Source organism: Haliotis rubra, unplaced genomic scaffold (assembly GCF_003918875.1).
Source record: "Haliotis rubra isolate DU_JTF1 unplaced genomic scaffold, ASM391887v1 Scf88, whole genome shotgun sequence".
Lineage (NCBI taxonomy): Eukaryota > Metazoa > Mollusca > Gastropoda > Lepetellida > Haliotidae > Haliotis > Haliotis rubra.
Genome location: NW_025767612.1, coordinates 112,981 through 132,360, shown reverse-complemented (window position 1 = coordinate 132,360; position 19,380 = coordinate 112,981). Strand labels below are relative to the sequence as shown.

Genomic DNA, 19,380 nt, shown 5'->3' with positions numbered 1-19,380 from the left:
ACTGTAAGTGTCATAAATATGAAGGCGGTGAATGTATGTTACAGTCATTATATAGCAATTCACGCCATTAAAACGATGTTCGCATTGAATTTTCATAGAATTTCAATTAGACGTTAAGTGTAGGGTGAAATTACACACAAAAGCCGCTCTTTTTTCTCAGCATGGATCCTTTCAAAGATTATAAGATATTAATTTGCATTTAGTTGATCCTGTGACCAGACTTTCTCTTGTAATTAGAAACGGTAAGGAATTAGTGGTTACGTACACAGAGGTCAGGACCCCCGGCGCTGTCGGCTCAACTGTACATGCACGGAAGTCGACCACATACTCCCCAATGAACCGGCATTGTCAGGTTACACAACATATGGGCGCTGTTTATTCCCGTCCCGTAATCAATAGATTTGAGGTCAAATTTGAAATAAAATCGCAATATACCGGTATAACCCATATCTGGGTTTTACAACAGCAATGAGTACAATGGTTACAATGTATTCATATTAATCGTTTAACTGTACTCGATCTTGCTTCATAGAGTTGCATTACTACAGTTCCATACTAAAAGTACTAAAATCTATAATATTCTGCATCACGATGATATCTCAGTATGTTCCCACCAATCAATCTGTACAAATGTCTATGATATATGATATACTATTATTACGACGGTAAGGGAGCGTTCATACTTTATGGCTAGGATGTGGGGGTGGGTGTGGGTGGGGGTGGTGATGATTTTTATGGAGAAGCATGTACAATGTGAATGACCCCCCTAAAAATTATGTGCAAAGTAAGTGACCCCCCTGCATGCGATGTACAAAGTCAATGACCCCCCATCCCCTTTCCATATTTTTTAAAGCATAATTTTTAAGTATTATTATGTACTAAATTGCTGACGCCCTAGAAACGTGTGTACATAACTGATGCCCCCGAACAAAATGGGTGAAACCTCCCCCATAAAAAAAAATCAAAAGAAATCATCATCACCCCCTTAGCCATAAATTATGAACGGTCCCTAAATACAGTACTTATATATTTATAACACATGTTATATTGGGATTACACTTTCTCAGAAGAACAGATTCTAGTACTTTTGTTGGGTTGAGTCCCGTCCGAGATTCGAACCAACACTCTCAGGCGCCTAATCTTTTATATTTAGTTTATGACAAAGAGCAGTATGAAGTACAATTTACAATGTATATATCGTACATTAGAACTTTAAGGACTGACATTTTGTGTACTTTAATACGGAAGTTGTTATCTACAATAATGCTCCTTGTCATGTTTACGTCAAATATCTAATAACTGTGAAGACTCTCATTCGTTATGGCTGCCTGACTATGAAATGTGTCCACATAAAGTATTATTTTAATCTGCATATACTATACCAAATCATTGAATAGCATATGATAATTATAAGTTTATCGTCGGCTTCTGGCTGTAGCATGGAATAGCATACGATGACCAACCTACATATGTATTCGGAAGGACCATATGGTATCTCGTTTATTTTAAATTCCTTAAGATACACCGACACTCTAACATTATAATTTGTCTAATTGAGGAGTCTTTTGGAAACCATTTCAATTAAGGATAGTGTCCATCTGTGCTTTATCTATAATTGCAGAGTTTGTTTACAATTATTGTATTCTTTTTGTTATTTGTTCTTAGGCTTGCGCTTGAAAACAATTGGTAATTACTGACTGCATGGATCTTTAAGGCAATATTTCAAGGGGATGCTCACATAACAATTGAAAATGTCAATTCTAATTATTGGGTGCAAGTTATTTTGCTGTAAATACATAGTTAAATCTCTGTTGAAGCCAATTGGGCGTGGACAAAATTAGGATCAGAAATTAGCCATACTCTTTGAAGTTTCCCTATAGGACGTCTAAAAACAGTCCCGCAATCTTTGCTCATCTACAAAAACAACACCCAACCGAAGCCAGTCGAGCATGGGATAATATGACTGGGTGAACCGCTACGGGCACCTGCTGTCTCATTGGCTCATGCGGTCACGTGATTAACGGTCCCGCCAAATCTAAAAGGGAGACGAGTGAGCGAGTGATCACCAGTGTGTGGATTCACATCGATCGAGTGCGTTGGATTACTTATTTTGAGAATTTACCAGTGAGTGCTATATATCTGTGATGATGTCTTGCGTCAAACCAAGACTGAATCGTAGTCGACGATCGATGCTGCGACGAGAGGAAGGGTGTATCATGAAAACTCTCACATACGACGATTTTGACGAGACCAGTCTACATACATCAACACCATTTGCGGAACAGCCCTCGGATTTTCTGGAAGTGGATTTTCCTTCACCATCACCTGTGGCCAGCCCGAGACCCAGAAGACGGATTACTAGACCCCGTAGAATGTCTCCTGTGGCAGTGACTCTTTCTTTCGAGGATATGGAAGACGACGAGCAACAAGTGCCCGGTGAATGTGATTTTTCCCCGAAATCGATTTCCCCACCCCATCGAAGACTGCGTGCCTTGAGACTGTTCGATACCCCCCACACACCCAAGTCACTACTTCAAAAAGCACAGAAACAGAAAATCAAGGAATCTAGGAAGAAATCCCCATCAACAGAAAAAGTAGAAGCTAATGTCAATCCCTTCACACCCGGTAACAGACAGAGTGTAGGGACCAAGAGAAACAGATCGGATTTCGAAAGGTAGGTGGTGGCGGCCATGTTCGTTCAGCCCCTTTGACCTATTTAAATGGACTGACCCCTTCAAATTTGCATCTTCTTAGAATCATTAATTATGTTTGAATATACGTTTGTGAATACCTACAAGTTTTATATTGTTAAGTAGTGATTATCGTTCCATCGGCCTGTAATTTTATTTTTCAAATCTAGTGGGTATTTTTATGTCTAAATAACAGTTGTTTATGGAATGTTTACAAGACAGCAGTTGGTTGCGCTTGAATGACCATCGAAGCCAGTTTAAACTGGTTGATGTTGAGGGGGTTAAACTGACCACATCGTACCTGACCAGTGGGTGTATCAGAAATTTAAATGGATGGATACCAACACCTGGGTCTAATATGACTCATTGCTTATGACGTCAATCGGTAACAATAAGTTCTGGAAATTGCCATATTTGGTAATGACTAATAATGATTTATAATGATTTGGCAAAAAAAGGACCACATCATCCCTATTTTGGTACATTTTTTAAAAGTGATAAAATTTAGTTAGGATGACCATTTGATCCCGGTCAAGCTTTGGTATTATTGTAAATATCTTACCAAGCTTTTTTCTAATAGATTTTTTTTTAGATTTTTTTTTAGACAACCAACAATAAATTTTGATGTTTTTTGCAGGAGTTTATTAGATGAGTCAATGAGTGATGAAACAGAAGATATGGTTGACATGCCATCGAACAAGAAAATTGCCCTACATGAAATCAACACATCCCGCTATAATGAAGAGTTCTATGAAGTCTGCAAGCTTGGTGACGGAGAGTTTGGCAGTGTACACAAGTGTGTTCACAGACTTGATGGATGTACCTATGCCATTAAGAAGTCGAAGACCCCAGTAGCTGGCAGTGTCTATGAGTAAGTATTACCAACATGAATAATAAACGATTTATGTGTAATTTTGCTTCAATGTTACTAGTAACTGATCTCTTGGATGTCAGTGTAACATATAATAGTTTGTAATATAAAGTAGTGTTTCATGTTTATGTTTATCTTTTACAGACGCAATGCAATGAATGAGGTGTACGCCCATGCCGTCCTAGGAAAGCATGCTCATGTTGTGAGATACTACTCCGCATGGGCAGAAGACGACCACATGTTCATACAGAACGAGTATTGTAATGGTGAGTTATTCTACATAATAATATACATGGTGTAAAGGAAACTGATGGTTGGGATGAGACAGCAAACATCCTGACAACCACATTCCCCCGCCCCCCAACCTGTTACAATCAATATTTCTAAAGTCATCCTATATAATACATTAGATATGTAAGAATAAAAAAAAGAAATGTTGTGAATGTTTAGACTTGTATTAATGTAATATTTCTGTTTGTAGGTGGAAGCTTAGCTGACATCATCGAAGACAACCGAAGATCAGGGGGTCATCTGATGGAGTCTGAGCTGCGACAGATCCTGTACCAGTCCTCCCAAGGGCTCAAGTACATCCACTCACAGAACCTGGTCCACCTTGACATCAAGCCTGGCAACATCTTCATCCACAGAAACCCCAAGTTCCTAGCCTCACCAGAGAGTGGGATGGAGTCATGTGAAGAAGATGAAGAGCGAGAGGAAGCAGTCACATACAAAATAGGTATGTGTTGTGGTTATTCAGAAGCTGGCAAACATAAATGAATGTCAACATAAAATATAAATACATATAAGAAGTACATTGTCTTGGTAAAAATGTTTAGCATAAATATTTGTTTTGTGTGTTCCAGGTGACCTTGGTCATGTGACATCAGTCAGTAACCCTGTGGTAGAGGATGGCGACTGCAGATATCTGTCAAGACAAATCCTGAAAGAAGACTTCAGCCATCTGGCAAAAGCTGACATATTCTCTCTCGGATTGACAATATTCGAAGCTGTAAGTATCTCCCAAACTCTTATATACATGTATTGAATTATATAATATCCATCTTGTAATGGTTCTCGGTTTCCAAAGACAATAAATTGATTTGTAGTGTTTTATTGTGCTTATCTATATAATTTTTTGTTTAGGCTGTCTGCAAGGAGCTTCCCAAGAATGGTGATGTGTGGCATTCCATACGTGATGGCCACCTCCCAAGTCTACCCCAGTACAGTGCAGAGTTCCACAGCCTTCTCCAGAGTATGGTGTGTCCAGATCCCCGGGACCGTCCCTCTGCCCAGTCCCTCACAGTGCACCCACTTCTGTGTCCTCAGATTCAGATGACCAAGGCACAACTGAGGAAAGAACTGAATGAGGAGCGATTCAAGAACCAACTCTTGTCAATGTAAGTATCACTATAAATAAACACAATATTTAAGATTTGTAAGATTGTGGTGATTCAGGTATTTTTTAATTATATCTAATTATCTATAAACATAAACTTTCAGTCAGATAGTTAATATTATCTTGTTTTTGTTTTCCAGGAAGCTGATTGAAGCCACCCAATTCATGACCCAAGTCAGTCCTCTAGCAGTGCCAGTTGTAGCCAGTGCAAACCGAGTGCTTCCAAGGTCAAGTCGGCTTATTGGCAACAAGATGAAGAGAAGCATGAGTTTATCTGCATTTTGAGCGTCAGACCACGCTCTCCCTCCCACGATGTGATACTAATGTGCTCTACTTTTTATTCTTGGTTCATCCAAGCCCCAGGCTGTGACTAAAGTGCAAACAATGACTTCTACATGTGCCAGAAGATTGTATATATTAATAATGTGGACACAGGTGCTCTTGGTGACTTTTATGCGAGGATGGATGGATGAAAAATGTGTGCTGCAGTGGTTCCCGAAACTGAACAGTGATAATAATGGCTGGAATTTTATTTCCACGCATGTGATAAGCCAGAGGATGTCTGGGGCCCAGTGCAGAGTTTCTGAACAGACATTAGTTCACCTCTAAGACTGTTTCCTATGTAGCAAAGTTCTAAATTATGTATCTTTTCTATCTGTCAGTTGTCACACTTCTGTAGTATTTCCTCATCTTTGCAATGCCATTCCGAGTTACGTCATTTGATCTGAATGAAGGTATTATGTTCTTGAAACAAAGTTTGTTACGTTTGATGTATGGATTGTTGTAGACATGGTGCTGTAAAGCTTCACTTGAGGGGAGACAATGCCCCAAGTAGGCTATTTACTATTACTCCAATCATGATTTGTAATTCTCTTGTCTAGTAGCTGAATATTGTTAGGGAATTAAATATGCCAAAGATGTTAATGTACAATTTTTGTAAATAAACGAATGACAAGTGTCAAACAATAAAACGAAAAAATCAAGAAATAAAAAATCAAAGAAATAATTTCTGACTTTTGTGATGTGTACCACTTTGAAAAATATGCTTTTCAACTTTTGACAGGGATAGTGTGAAAATGCAGCTTATGAAATAGTTGTATCCCTATCAAGAGTTGGCATGCTCCTGGATTTATGCAGGCCAAAGGAACCCTGGAGTAGTTCTAGATTGGGTATGGATGTGTAGATCCTAGGTCGGGGAAGAGTTTATGCTCAAATATGGAGAAGCAAAACACAACTGAGTAATATTCTATGGGACAGATGCTGCCATTTTGTCGGTGAAATAATGAAAATTAGACAATTTCCTGATTTATCTTCAATTTTTATCTTTTCAACCCAATGCTGTGGCAAGAGCATGTACCAGAAACAACTGTTTTCCTTCCTTGTCTTTGGGACAAACGATATGGATGGAGGATAGAAACCAATATCAGTGCAATTTATTTTAAATTATTTATAAAACCAAATCTGCATTGAAGGGGGAAAGAAAATGATCATTGAAAATCTTATGTGGTTATGCGTTAACTATCCATGTGAGCCAATTTTTTATACTTTGTTGCCATTGTGCAAAACAATTTACAAGAAATGCCACATACTGTATAACCTAGCACCGAATAAGGAACTAGCCTTGAATAGGAACCAAATTTTGTTGATATATTTGCAGGTTGTTTTGAAAGGGATGTATGCTGCATATGTGCAATGAAAACTTCAAAAATCAAATCAACTGATGTTGACATAATTATTCTTTGATGTGCACAAATTACGTTTGACACATGATGCAAGATCAAGAATTTGTGGGGCCTTGTTAGCTGTAAAAAGATCTGAAGGAATTTGATACAAAAATACCTAGGTAGTTCAGTTTAGACAGTACAAAATTATTTTTCAGTTTACAGAAGTTCATGCCAACACCTGACAACAATAATCTATTGTTAGTAGTTAAAACAATGGATTTCAATGCTTCAAAAGCTGTCAACAGTAGCCTATTGTTTGTCCTACCTTGGAAGATTATGCCACATGTAATTACAAGGCTTCACCCAACCTAATTAAGCTTATAGGAATGTTGTGTTAACTTCCTTTCTGATTTTTCAGGGGAACCTGTCCTTAATTACCCAAACAATAGGATGGTGAACCTGACACTGATCTCCGTAGCTAATGAATCTAAATGTTATTACTGTTCACAAGCTACACAATCTGTTATGAAAACTGAGTTAAGTGGGTTTGAATGATTTCATTGCTACTACTAAGGGTGGCATGCTTGCCTTCTCTGGCTGAGTAGTGTGCACTTTAAACAAAGGATTTTACAATAAATTGATCTTGTGGGTTGTTTGTGTTGTTAAAAGTGGTATATGCTTTGACACTTAAATGTTAGCTTTGTTTAAACAAAGCTGATTTGTGAGGATAAAATGCCAACCAACAATTCCCATTGTTGTTACAATTTCTCACACCCAGGCATTTGTTTATTGATAAGACATATATTCTTTAAAAACAAAATAGATTGATTTAAAAGAATTGTGTAAATGATGTAACAAAATTCAGAACTCTTGGGGACATTTTAAAAGAAAGATGGTTGACTAGAGCAATTAATGTCAGAACTTAATCTGAGGTTTGTTTGAACTGAAATGTTCATCCTTAAAAGATACACAATAGTGTTGTTTGACATGGGCTTCCTTGAAGTGTGGATGTGTCAGTAGAGGATTACTGTTATACTAACTTGATGGAAACAAGTGCCTGTTGAAGCAATAAAAACTCCAACACATCACAGTCTGACCTTTTCAACCTATGAAAGTGTCACAGTTGATGGTTTTTACAGTGATGGACTGGTCAGATGAAGCGCCTGTGCTCCTAAGTCACTAAAACTCTCATCAATGCAGTTTAATGTGTCTCATGAACCTAAACCCTTTCTCTAAATCTTGTAGATCTCAAACTATTTCCATTCAATATTGATGACAAAGCTTGGGTAGATCAAAAATATATTTATTGTTTCAACTGTAGGCTGAAGCACACAATTATTCAACATGAATAAAATGTCAATAAAACAAGGATAAATGATAGCTCTGATTGAAATTACAATATATTATTGTGGGATTATTGAGTGTTGATGGCATTAAGGGTATCACTGAACAACACACAGCACCAGTCCTGCAGCTAATGATTCTGTATCGTCAAGACCCTTTCAACAATGTACCAAGTGAAGCCATTAGCTTGTTCAAAATCTATACATTTCATACAAAATCATAAATTATTTGCATCATGTTTTGAATGTTATGTTAAACAACCAAGAACAAGTGCATAAACTGCATTCATATTACTAAAAAAGAAACACATTCAGAAGCAAATATTTCTGATTATTTTTATACAGCATCTATCTAATTTCTCCAGATGCTGATTCACTGTTAGGTCTGATAAAAACAGAAAGGCAGTCACTGGCACCATTACTGTGACAGCCTCCACTATCTCTTGATACATTGTTGAACTGGCACTGATGTCTTTATTCTTTAAGTAATTACCAAATCAAGCACAAACTTCGAAAACGAAAATGTTCGAACTTGGTCAGTAAATAAATATCACAGAAATGTCTGAGGATTGAATATAATTTAAAAAGCATTACTATATATCATACTATACATGAGGTCTGAAATTGCACACCTCATTATGTTCATTAAGAACACTACCACAGATGGATGTCCTAAATCATGTGACCGTCAGATATTTGAAAACATTTTGATTGCTGACATCCTTTTTCTGATTATAAACAATAAAATAATTGCCATTGAGATAATACATGAAACAATATACACAACTTGAGCACTTTTTTACATTATTATTTTGTTATTTTTTTTATGATCGATGCATTTGGGTGAGGTATACACAGAAACTAATCTGTAGATCTCAGAAGTAAAGTACTGTAAGTAATAATGTATATATGAAAGGGTTTAACTTGAATCTTTGTCATCGATTAAATGAGAACCCAATGAAGAATGACATAACATGCAAAACTGAGTTCCTGTAACAGACTCTACATAGTGTAAAATATTGTCAATACGGTACATTCTTACCACATTAACAAAATATTGAAAGTGTTTTTTCTGAAGCATGTTGAGTAATGTGTCAATGAAACAGTCTTGTGGGGCTGGGCTTGATACACAGATTGGATCAATATTTGATATGTCAGGGTGTTACGGATGTTTGAAATCAAAATATCATATGCCCTAAAGTTTGCTACTTCCACATTTCAACATGATTCACACCAAACGTGTATCCCTATCCCACAAAAAGATCGAAATGTAATATATATATACATGTGATTTTCTATGAATGTGTGATTTTCAAATGTGATATGTTTGTAATGCACTTTGGAGGTGATTTAATGCACTTATAATCGATATGAAAAATTCATCACTGTATCTTAAGAAAATAGCTCATGAATACAGTTGTGCTATTTATTAGATGAATGAACATTATACATCTCTTAACATTAAGTAATCAGCACCCTAAACAGTGTTCGAAATAACGAGATGTCCCAGAGATTGGCTCCTGCAGTGTCGGAGTCAAGGAACCTCTAAATGTACCTTTTAATGTAAATGTTACTACAGGGATCCCTTGAATGTCTATTTACAAACACTGCTAAAAGATAGATATCAGAATACAATAACATGTTAAGGTCAAGACAAATGTCTACATCTCTGCAGTAACAACCCACTTCACCAATTTTCTGAAGCAAACTTGTTCCAGATCACCCATGAATGACTGAGGATCTTAAGTCCCTGACGGTCTGAACACCGAGACATTGAGCAGTACAATCAGTGGACATGAATAGATCACCACTAAATTGAGGGGAACAGAGCGATGGGACCATTTTACCCTTTGTACTCAAATTATTGTGGATATGGATGACTTTCAGAATGATGCCGGGTACATTTTGTACAGCCTAATCCTTCCATCTCCAATATAGGATGAAATTTGATAGGGAGGTTTGTTGCTTACTATGAATGGAACACTGAGCTGTAAGTATTATTGGGTGTTAATTCTATATATTTATATAGGCATCATGTCTGTTTACCAATCCATTCATTTATTGAATAAATATTGTTTAAATTCTATATTTATGTAAGATGTAGACTTTGGAATAGGTATGGCCTAAATTAACCCCCAAAAGGTGGACTTCAAACTTCGATCTAAAACCTCTATTTGCATGTGACCAAAGTTCTTATTCTTTTTCTTCCACAACAATAAGGCATCCTGGCTAAATAATGGATTCAACCACCAATAAAACAGACAAGTTTCAAATTTGTATCTATACATCCAACTTCAGTTACATGCCCATGCGCTGTGAACAGTTCTTGCTACAGATGGTGATATTTGCAGTTCATTAGAAAACCTCTGTAAGACCATCTTCTCGTACAGGTATTTGGCATTTTTCATGAAAACATCAGGTGAAGTGGACTGATACCATCTTGCAATAACATCAGTCCTAATGTTAATATATTGATAACAGAAACGCCTTGATGAAATCAAATTTCTTAAACTTTTCTTTTCTACCTTAAAATATTACATTCTTTCAAGAAAATACATCAGAAAATCATTCTGACTTCAGGTCACTGGTACAGCAGAATCTGCTAGTCATTGCTTAGGTTGAGATAACAAACAAGTCATTAACTAGGACATAGCACAATCTTTCGAAACATTGCAAAACATTTTTGATTTTTTTTTAAATACTAAGGTAAAACTATGAGAGCTGTATCAATACCAAATGAATAACCATTGAAAATCTACTGAATTCCAGTAAACAAATTGATTGAAAGATTCTGAAGACAAAACAACACACTTGAATTGACACAATATCACTCTCATGACAATTTGATATTTTGTACAGCATAATATGATACAATATACACAGATATATAAGCTTTTCTTCTATTTCATACCACTTACAGGCCATATAAATAGGTTTGGATTTGACTAATAAATAGAATGCAAACAATCACAGCATTTAGCCAGTGAGTCTTCCAAGGCTCGAAATATACAGTCTCTTCACTTGACCATGTTGACAGAGTACAAACTATATCATCTATACAACCTGAGAAACAAGTAACCTTCAACAAATCTGTGAGCTGTTCATCAGGGATCTCCACAAACTTTAGGGTACACTTCGACTGAAGGTCAGAAAAATCTTCACAAGCCTCAAAAGCAGTAACAGCATCATAGATATCTGCCATCCTCCTCCACCCCAGGTATTGGGAACCACATGATATACTGACCATTGACCAAGTTTATCTATAGTAGATTGATCTGGCTTGCTTAGATCAACATCCTATTGGGAGAGTCAAACCTGACCAAGGTCATGAAATGTTGATATTTCTGGATTGGCTAATTAATATCAACAGACATTGGAGTTGGCACCAAATGTCGATGGGGGCCATTCATGGTAGATACTGTTCACTGTTGGGTTTGCTAGGCATCAGCTCAGTAGGGAAAGACAAGGCAAGTACAAGGCTCTATACAGGTGGCACACCGAAATGTTGGACGTCTGTGTGGACCTCCATGCCTGACGCTGACCCTGGGAGTATTGTCATGATGACCATGCCCACTGCTATCATGAAGATGAGCCCAGCCAGTGCCATACGAAACGTATGTCCCGCATTGTCCCAGCTTGGCTTATGGAGGCCCAGGGCTCGCATCTGCATCATTCGCCTTTCAGCTGCTTCCTCCTTCTCCCTGAGTTGGGAAAATTAATAGGATTAATCGTTGTTGTTAAATGTCATCAAGATGAAGGAATGAAATAAGGGACTTAGTATCTTTCAGTTAACAATGCCACAGGTTTCACATGCTTTGGTTGAAACCCACAAGTACATTTGATCCTAAGAAAGGGCTAAAATCAGAGCCAATTTGGATTTTAACCTGTAATCAGATCCTGTCAAGACCAAGGGACATAATCAATAAAGGACCAAATATTTCTGTCAAAAACTGAAGCTTTGTGTTATGAAAAACATTATTCAATTGGACTAATTGCTGGTGTTAAACCACAGATGCTCAACATAATGTTGACAAATGAGATGCTATAATATTTTCTTACATGTTGAATCAACATATTGTGTCACCACTGTTTCAAAATGCTTTGCATCTTACAAGACCCAATGCCCAAAATTGTGCTATTTGTACACAAAAGGTGTACAGAATCCAGTGAAATCATGTGCCCCACCTCTCATCTTCCTCCTTTGACCTCTCCACCTTGTCCATGACATCCTCCAGACTTTGACCAATATTGTTCTGTTTCTCACGGAGGTCTGACAGCTCGTGACTTAGCTTGGCTTTCACACCATCTTCAAACCTGCACATCACAAAAGACATGGCATTCAGTTCCAGACAGACAAAATGAAACTTACAGAAACACTATCAGGAAAATTATAATGATATATTTGCCACCGGTATCAAGAATCTGGATATTTTAAAGAAGAGTCATCAGGAGATGACATATCCCCTGGCCCCCACATATTTGAAAGAACAAATCATCTGACAGTTACTTAAAGTCCAGCTTGAGTTTTTTTAAGACTAAGTCCAAATTGCTCTGGAAACGAAACCCACCCCTCCCTTTTGAGATTAAGTCCAAATCGTTTCCATGGAAACCGAGAAAATAATAAATCACAAAAATCTGCAAATACCAAAAGGGACCACTTAAGGTTCTGTTTGATATATCTACCACTTAAGGTTCTGTTTGATATATCTACCAAGTTTTGTTGAAAAAAATTGAAAAAATCGGTTCTTGAGTTATGCTCCGGAAACGAAGCCCACCCCTCCCCTCCCTTTTGGGACTAAGTCTGAATCGTTTCCATGGAAACCAGGAAAAATAAATATGCCAAAATTCTGCCAAATAGCAAAAGGCACCACTTTGGCACCAGCCTCACATATCTGCCAAGTTTTGCTGAAAGATATTAAGAAGTTTTCGAGTTAAGCTCTGGAAACGAAACCCACCCCTCCTTTTCAGAGATTAAGTCTGAATCGTTTCCATGGAAACCGAGAAAATAATAAATCACAAAAATCTGCAAATACCAAAAGGCACCACTTTGGGATCTGCCTCACATATCCGCCAAGTTTTGCTGAAAGATATTAAGAAGTTTTTGAGTTGTGCTCTGGAAACAAAACCCGCCCCTCCCTTTTGAGACTAAGTCTGAATCGTTTCCATGGACACCGGGAAAAATAAAAATGCCAAAAATCTGTAAATAGGAAAAGGCACCACTTCAAGATCTGTCTCTTATATCTGCCAAGTTTTGCTGAGAGATATTAAGAAGTTTTTGAGCTGTGCTCCGGAAACGAAGCCCACCCCTCCCTTTTGGGACTAAGTCCGAATCGTTTCCATGGAAACCGGGAAAAATTAAAATGCCAAAAATCTGCAAATAGCAAAAGGCACCATTTAAGGTTCTGTTTGATATAACTACCAAGTTTTGTTGAAAAATATTGAACGGTTCTTGAGTTATGCTCCGGAAACGAAGCCCACCCCTCCCTTTTGGGACTAAGTTCGAATTGTTTCCATGGAAACCGGGAAAAATTAAAATGCCAAAAATCTGCAAATAGCAAAAGGCACCATTTAAGGTTCTGTTTGACATAACTACCAAGTTTTGTTGAAAAATATTGAACATTTTTTTAGTTATGCTCCGGAAAGAAAATGATTACGGACGGACAGACGGACGAGGCGGCGTTGACTATATCCCCCCGCTTTACATTATGGGGGATAAAAAACGCATTTGGTAGGTTTGGCAAATTTGTCTTTCACATTTTTTAAAAGTATGTTCATAATCAGGACTATCTTCCGATTATCTCTTTGATTTGTTAAAGTCGGATATTCTATGCTGAAAAGTATCAATGCATCAACTTTACAAAGGGAGATAATCCTACCCTCTATGATATGCCTCTTCTTCTTGTGAACCCTGTTTTGGTGGACCACTTTCCTTACCCTCCTTGCTCCTGTCACAATCAAGATAGCATTGATAAACCTCCTGTACATATATAGAACGTCATACTAGTGGATTTGGATGTTTTGTATTGAACGAGAAGATGTCATGGGAGCAGAGAAACAACTCGTTCAAAGAAGAACAAGTTGTTTCTCTGCTCCCATGCCATCTTCCATGGGTATCCATGGGTATATAATATAGTACCCAACTGAATTAATAAACATGGTCTTAACACTGACTATAGGAAAAGGTAATATAAACAGGAATTTTCAATTAATTTCTCTTTGAAAACAGTTATAGTGCTACCAAAGGTGCCCTTACAGATCGCCAACAAGCTGGTACTGTTGTCCACAGCACACATAAATGAATATACCTGTATGAATACATGCAGTCTCCTTTCTAAATGTGAGATCATATTCAGATTTCATGTTGCACATACATATGGATAATAAGTCTGGACCAATTTATTTTCCTAATTAAACGAATGAGCCTACTCCAAATTTGGAACAGGTGGAAAACGAGTGAAAACAGAGCTTAAACAAAATGCAATTTTGTCAAAAATGTTTCTAAAGTGTTCTGTTTCAGAAATTAAAGGAGAATACGAGTGAATTGCAATAATTTGCTGGGTGAAAGATAAAGTGATCAGAAACATATTCCCAAATTTTCAATTAAAAATTATGTATAATTATGTTTTAATCGCGAAAACAGTTTCGGTAAATCTCAGCTTCGGACATTATGCATATTTCACTGGAACCCATGTGACCTTTCCGCTCGTGACGTCAAATGTGCCTGGAGTCTGCCATATTGCCAAAGACCAAACGCTACAGTAGTACAAATCGTGTTGTTTCTGTTGTTTTTTTAAATGGTACGATGGTGTATTGCGTTGCCTGGGGATGCACGGCATCATCGAAACATGGGAAGGAACCACCATTTCTTCCGTTTTCCAAGTGAAATGACAGATTTTGGCAGGAGAAATGCGCCAATCATTCCGAGTCAGATGCATATGAAAGAGACATGCACACATGGGGTATGGAAATCCCCAAGCTAGGCTGAAGAAGAAAAAAGTACCCACGAGATTCATTTATACTCCATCATTCCCTGTAACACCTTACTGTCAGTGGTATTTTTAACATAAATTAAATCAAGTCTGACTGCCAGTCAGATTGCCCCCGCTACAAAATGACCCAGCAAATTTGGTCAAATTGCCTCCTAGTCAGAATGCCTCAATATATTTAAAATGAATAAATATAGGCCATAAATGCATAGCTTTGTCAACTTTGATATTATGTTATTCATATATAAGTATATACATAGTTATGAGTTTACTAATGAAACATTTATCAGAAATATTACTTCCTAATAACTTTTATATGAAGAACATAATATCATAATAAGTTGACAAAAACTATGCATTTACGGCATATATTCAATTATTATAAATAAATTTGAACAAATTAGAATGAATGACCAAATTTGCTGGGGCATTTTGTAGCTGGGGCAGTTCGACTGGTACACATGAGATATATATTATCAAAATCAGTAAGAGATTTCACATGAGCTTGAAAATGTTTTGCTATAATGTTCTTTTCGGTTTGGAGCCCTAAATGATGCAGTCTACTTGAAACATTGCCGAATACAACGGCAAATCATGAAGTACTTGTTGCTTTCATTGTTTTCCATTTTGTCCAATTACGCACATTGGCATCAGACTCACTATTTATCGCTAGTGTGTGCTGTGAAAGTTGTTATGTATTCTCACTGGCTGACAAGATGTCATTCTAAGGCTATGACCGAGTACCATAACTATTTCCTAATTAAACAATGGGGAAACATACGTTGTCCTGACTTGTAGTTTATAATTAACCAGTTTTTGGGGAATAACTTATCTGCGTCGCAAATATTATCTCTGATTTGATACTTTATTAATGAGAACTAGGATCCTAATTTTTTTCAACAAAATAATTCCAGTGTAATTTTTGAAGCGGATAATTTTTATTTTCCCTTGTCTGAAGCATAATTATTTTGTTTTTAAATCCCAGACACCCTAGAGTCACCCATTTGACACAAAATGAACCCATCTAGACTGACAAATAGTAATCTTGTTAATGATATGGTCTATTTTTAAATTTATTTTGACCTCAAGCGGTACCTCCGTTTCGCTTGATTCTTCTTCTTCATCTTCAGTGAGATATATTGATACGGTCTAACATCCATTTCAGAAATGACATCAGGAACATCTATCAGTGCTTCAGAATCCACGGACACTTAAGTTGTGAGGTAAAATCAAAGAGGCAGCCATCAGCAACAGGCACATATGACGTCATGTCACGTGATACCCCCTCTGCTCATTAACTGTCGGGTGTTTCCGTAATAGGCGGAAATATGAGTACGTTTTTGTGTTTTTATTGCTATTTTACAAACTTTTTTTTCAATTTTAATCACGGAATGTGACTTTTAGAATATCCTTTACAATATATCAAAAGTTTTGTTTTCGTTCGTATTCTCCTTTAACCTCAAATCAGAAAAATATGACTTATGATTTGACATTTGGTCTTAGCATATTGACTAATGTGTAAATAATCCAGAAAATAACAGCTAAATATTATTCCATGTATCAATTGCATGTGCTGTTTCCCTCACTTTTCTGTGGAACTCTCTCTGGACAGTGAGAAAGTGGAACTCTTGGAAGACTGTACACTTGCTTGGCGTTCTAAAGAGCCGCGTCTAAAAGTTGTAGCTACTGCACTGCGCATCTGCGTATTGCCCACTAATGCTTGGAATCGCTGCCTGGGATCCTGAACAACAAGCACATGGTGTTAACATCACATTTCAGGAGGATCTGTGGTGAAATAAGTAATGCTTCTACGATTTCCAATACCTAAATTAATTTCTCACAACTTTCACTCAATGATAACATACTGCAAATAGATATAAAAATTTACATACCACTAGTTCTTTCCTTCTTTGAACTGATGCAGAGCAAAGAAATATTTAAATTAAAATGTCTGAATTATTAAAATTCATATTATTCTTAGTGTAAAAATTGTGTATCTTATTAGTTTATTACTAGAATCGTTATGTTATGAATGCATAAAATTGTTTCTCGTCTTTGCCAATTCTGTTTCATGATTAAGGGATGAATATAACAAAATAATGACAGTACTGAAGATCAGGATTCAAATCATTCTAAACAAGGTATAATTTCCCTGTGTAATCCGTTATTTTGAATCCAACTGACTTGAGAACATCCTCTGTATGGCAAACACTCTAAACGGTGACAATCAACAAGTGACAATCAACAAGCCAGGCATTGTCATACCCTCTAATGCACATTTTCACACGCTTTTCTTAAACATCCAAACTAGAAAAGCCTACAAGGGTACCCATCTTCCTTTTGAGCTCTCCTCCCCCTGTTATGGTAATTTTATTGGTGTGCCCCCTGGGCTGGGGGTTATTCAGAGTTCTGCCAGGGCTGGCAGAGGGACCTGGGGGAGCCTTACAAGGTGGGGGTGGGTGGGGAGGCATGGGGATCTGGGGGGAAAGCTTTAAAATTATAGGTACTAAATAGTTTGTCAGCTTTAGGGACAGGGATGATTGTAGCATTTAAATATGTAGAGAACTGTGTAGTGCAAAGGTGTTTGTTGGTTGGAGGATTCAGGAAGGGTCTGGAGGTTTATTCAAAGGTGTGGAGAGGTTGAGGGGTGGAGTAGCTGGACAGCTACATGTACTGTTTCTCTGCTAGGGGCGGGAGGCTCAAATTTCACCCCGTGACCTGGCTGTCTGGTTTTGTGCTACTACCTGAAGCACAAGACCAGTGACACCACATCAAACACACATCATGACTCAGGCCTTGACATGTGTAATTGTTTCCACTGCTCGATGACGGATGACATTTCCCCATCGAATCATTGACACTTTACAACTTACAAATTCTACTTACCTAACTCATTAACTAATCTGATATCAAGTTGACATTTTCATATGAGTTAACTGTCCATATCATTCTCATTTGTATAGACTTCCTGCATTTGCACATGCAATGGACACACATTCACTGTTTTTATACCACGTAAAGAGTTTTAAATGTGTAGTTTTCCAAATGATTTACACATACTTTATGCAAAATTTTAAATGTTTTTAAAATCGAAGAGTGATGTGTCAAGAGCAAACTGCTTGACATAATGACGAATGGTTCAACAATAAAATTAACGATGCTAATGAGTGACAAATTGCAATCATCATTTTATAATCATGCTGAGGTCATCTTGACATGGACTTATTGCAGCAATTACTCCAGGTAATCAACACTGATTACAGACCTCAACGTTGTAAATAAATATTTTAATTGGAGGCATTATTTGGAATAATTTGTAATTAAATCACTCTAGTGGATATGAATTTCAAAGTTAAAACTAAAAAAAGCACCACTTATTTTTGATTAGTGCATCGTTTCAAACTGCAGTATTCAACATCTTTAAAATCCACTAGAGAGTGAGACAGTGGATATTTTGTTATTTTTTTATAAATTTGGCAAAATATTATGACAAAGTCTTATTATTTTTTAAGGTTCTATTACAATACTTCAACTGATACAATCATTTTTCACATTGTTATAATTTTGAAATTTCATTCTCAACCTCAGACACTTAAAAGGAAAGATATTCAAAATACAGGAAATTCTAATATCCCTTGAAATTACATTATGCTGAATAGAACTAGTCACGTGAGAACTAAGGGTGGGTTTGTGTTATAATCCATTTAACAAAACAACTCCAGACTGCTGTCAAAATATTTCTTTCGAATTTAATTGCCCTGAAAGTTTCACAATTTCTTAAGCACCATCATCCAGTTTTAAGTATTCACATTTACGTTTCACACGATCTTTGAAACAAAAGTCAAGTCCAAGCCTCATCTTTGAACCACAATTATCACGATGAACAAAAGGTACTGAAGAGCGTGGTCACACATATAATTAGGTGGACACGAGAAGTAATGAATATGATAAAACAAGAGTTGAGAAAGTTGGGTGAGGGGCAGGATGACCGATAGCATTGATCTCCGCAGGTGGGGTATTGTGAAATGTGACATGTGGAGGACAATGGGGGTCCCCCTCAAGGCCTGTACCAGTCACAGTTGGGGGGACACGTATTGTTAGTGGGGACAGGGTGATAATGTATGCTGGAACAGTCTATGGGAAAAATCTGACACTGCTACTGTACAATAGGCACACTATGGGTGATTTACTTTTGACAGAGGAGGAATAAACGGTGATTATGATGAGAATTAATGAAGCGGGTATGACATTCTGGTCATTAGGCTATTTCCTGAAATCTCTGGAAATATTTTGTAAGGTGACTAATTGATTTTAAGTGGTGGATGAAAAATCTAGAGATGGGAAGTGATAATGGTTTGTTGTGCATTACGCAACCCTGAAAGAAAAACATTTCAATTTGTTGATGCATTAGGATGAAATGAATGTGTGGG

At 37.1% G+C, this 19,380-nt stretch overlaps 2 protein-coding genes across 7 annotated transcripts in view; one reads left to right on the top strand and one right to left on the bottom strand.

Moving 5' to 3' along the window:
* The first annotated feature begins 2,045 nt into the window (after positions 1 to 2,045).
* On the top strand, positions 2,046 to 5,963 carry LOC124263397 (wee1-like protein kinase 1-B). The gene is made up of 7 exons (XM_046698014.1): positions 2,046 to 2,674; positions 3,328 to 3,561; positions 3,706 to 3,827; positions 4,043 to 4,297; positions 4,425 to 4,570; positions 4,705 to 4,958; positions 5,098 to 5,963. The coding sequence occupies exons 1-7, from the start codon at positions 2,145 to 2,147 to the stop codon at positions 5,240 to 5,242; spliced, it is 1,686 nt and encodes a 561-aa protein (XP_046553970.1). The 5' UTR covers positions 2,046 to 2,144; the 3' UTR covers positions 5,243 to 5,963.
* A 4,373-nt stretch (positions 5,964 to 10,336) lies between these two features.
* Positions 10,337 to 19,380, bottom strand: part of LOC124263361 (inositol 1,4,5-triphosphate receptor associated 1-like) — a 105,854-nt gene continuing 96,810 nt past the window's right edge. For all 6 annotated transcript variants that reach the window (XM_046697959.1, XM_046697960.1, XM_046697961.1 and 3 more), the window contains 4 exons: positions 16,537 to 16,691; positions 13,841 to 13,909; positions 12,150 to 12,278; positions 10,337 to 11,665 (listed from right to left, as the gene is read on the bottom strand). In XM_046697959.1, coding sequence (XP_046553915.1) covers positions 11,446 to 11,665; positions 12,150 to 12,278; positions 13,841 to 13,909; positions 16,537 to 16,691 — 573 coding nt within the window. In that variant the 3' untranslated portion in view covers positions 10,337 to 11,445. The remainder of the gene's footprint in view (positions 11,666 to 12,149; positions 12,279 to 13,840; positions 13,910 to 16,536; positions 16,692 to 19,380) is intronic.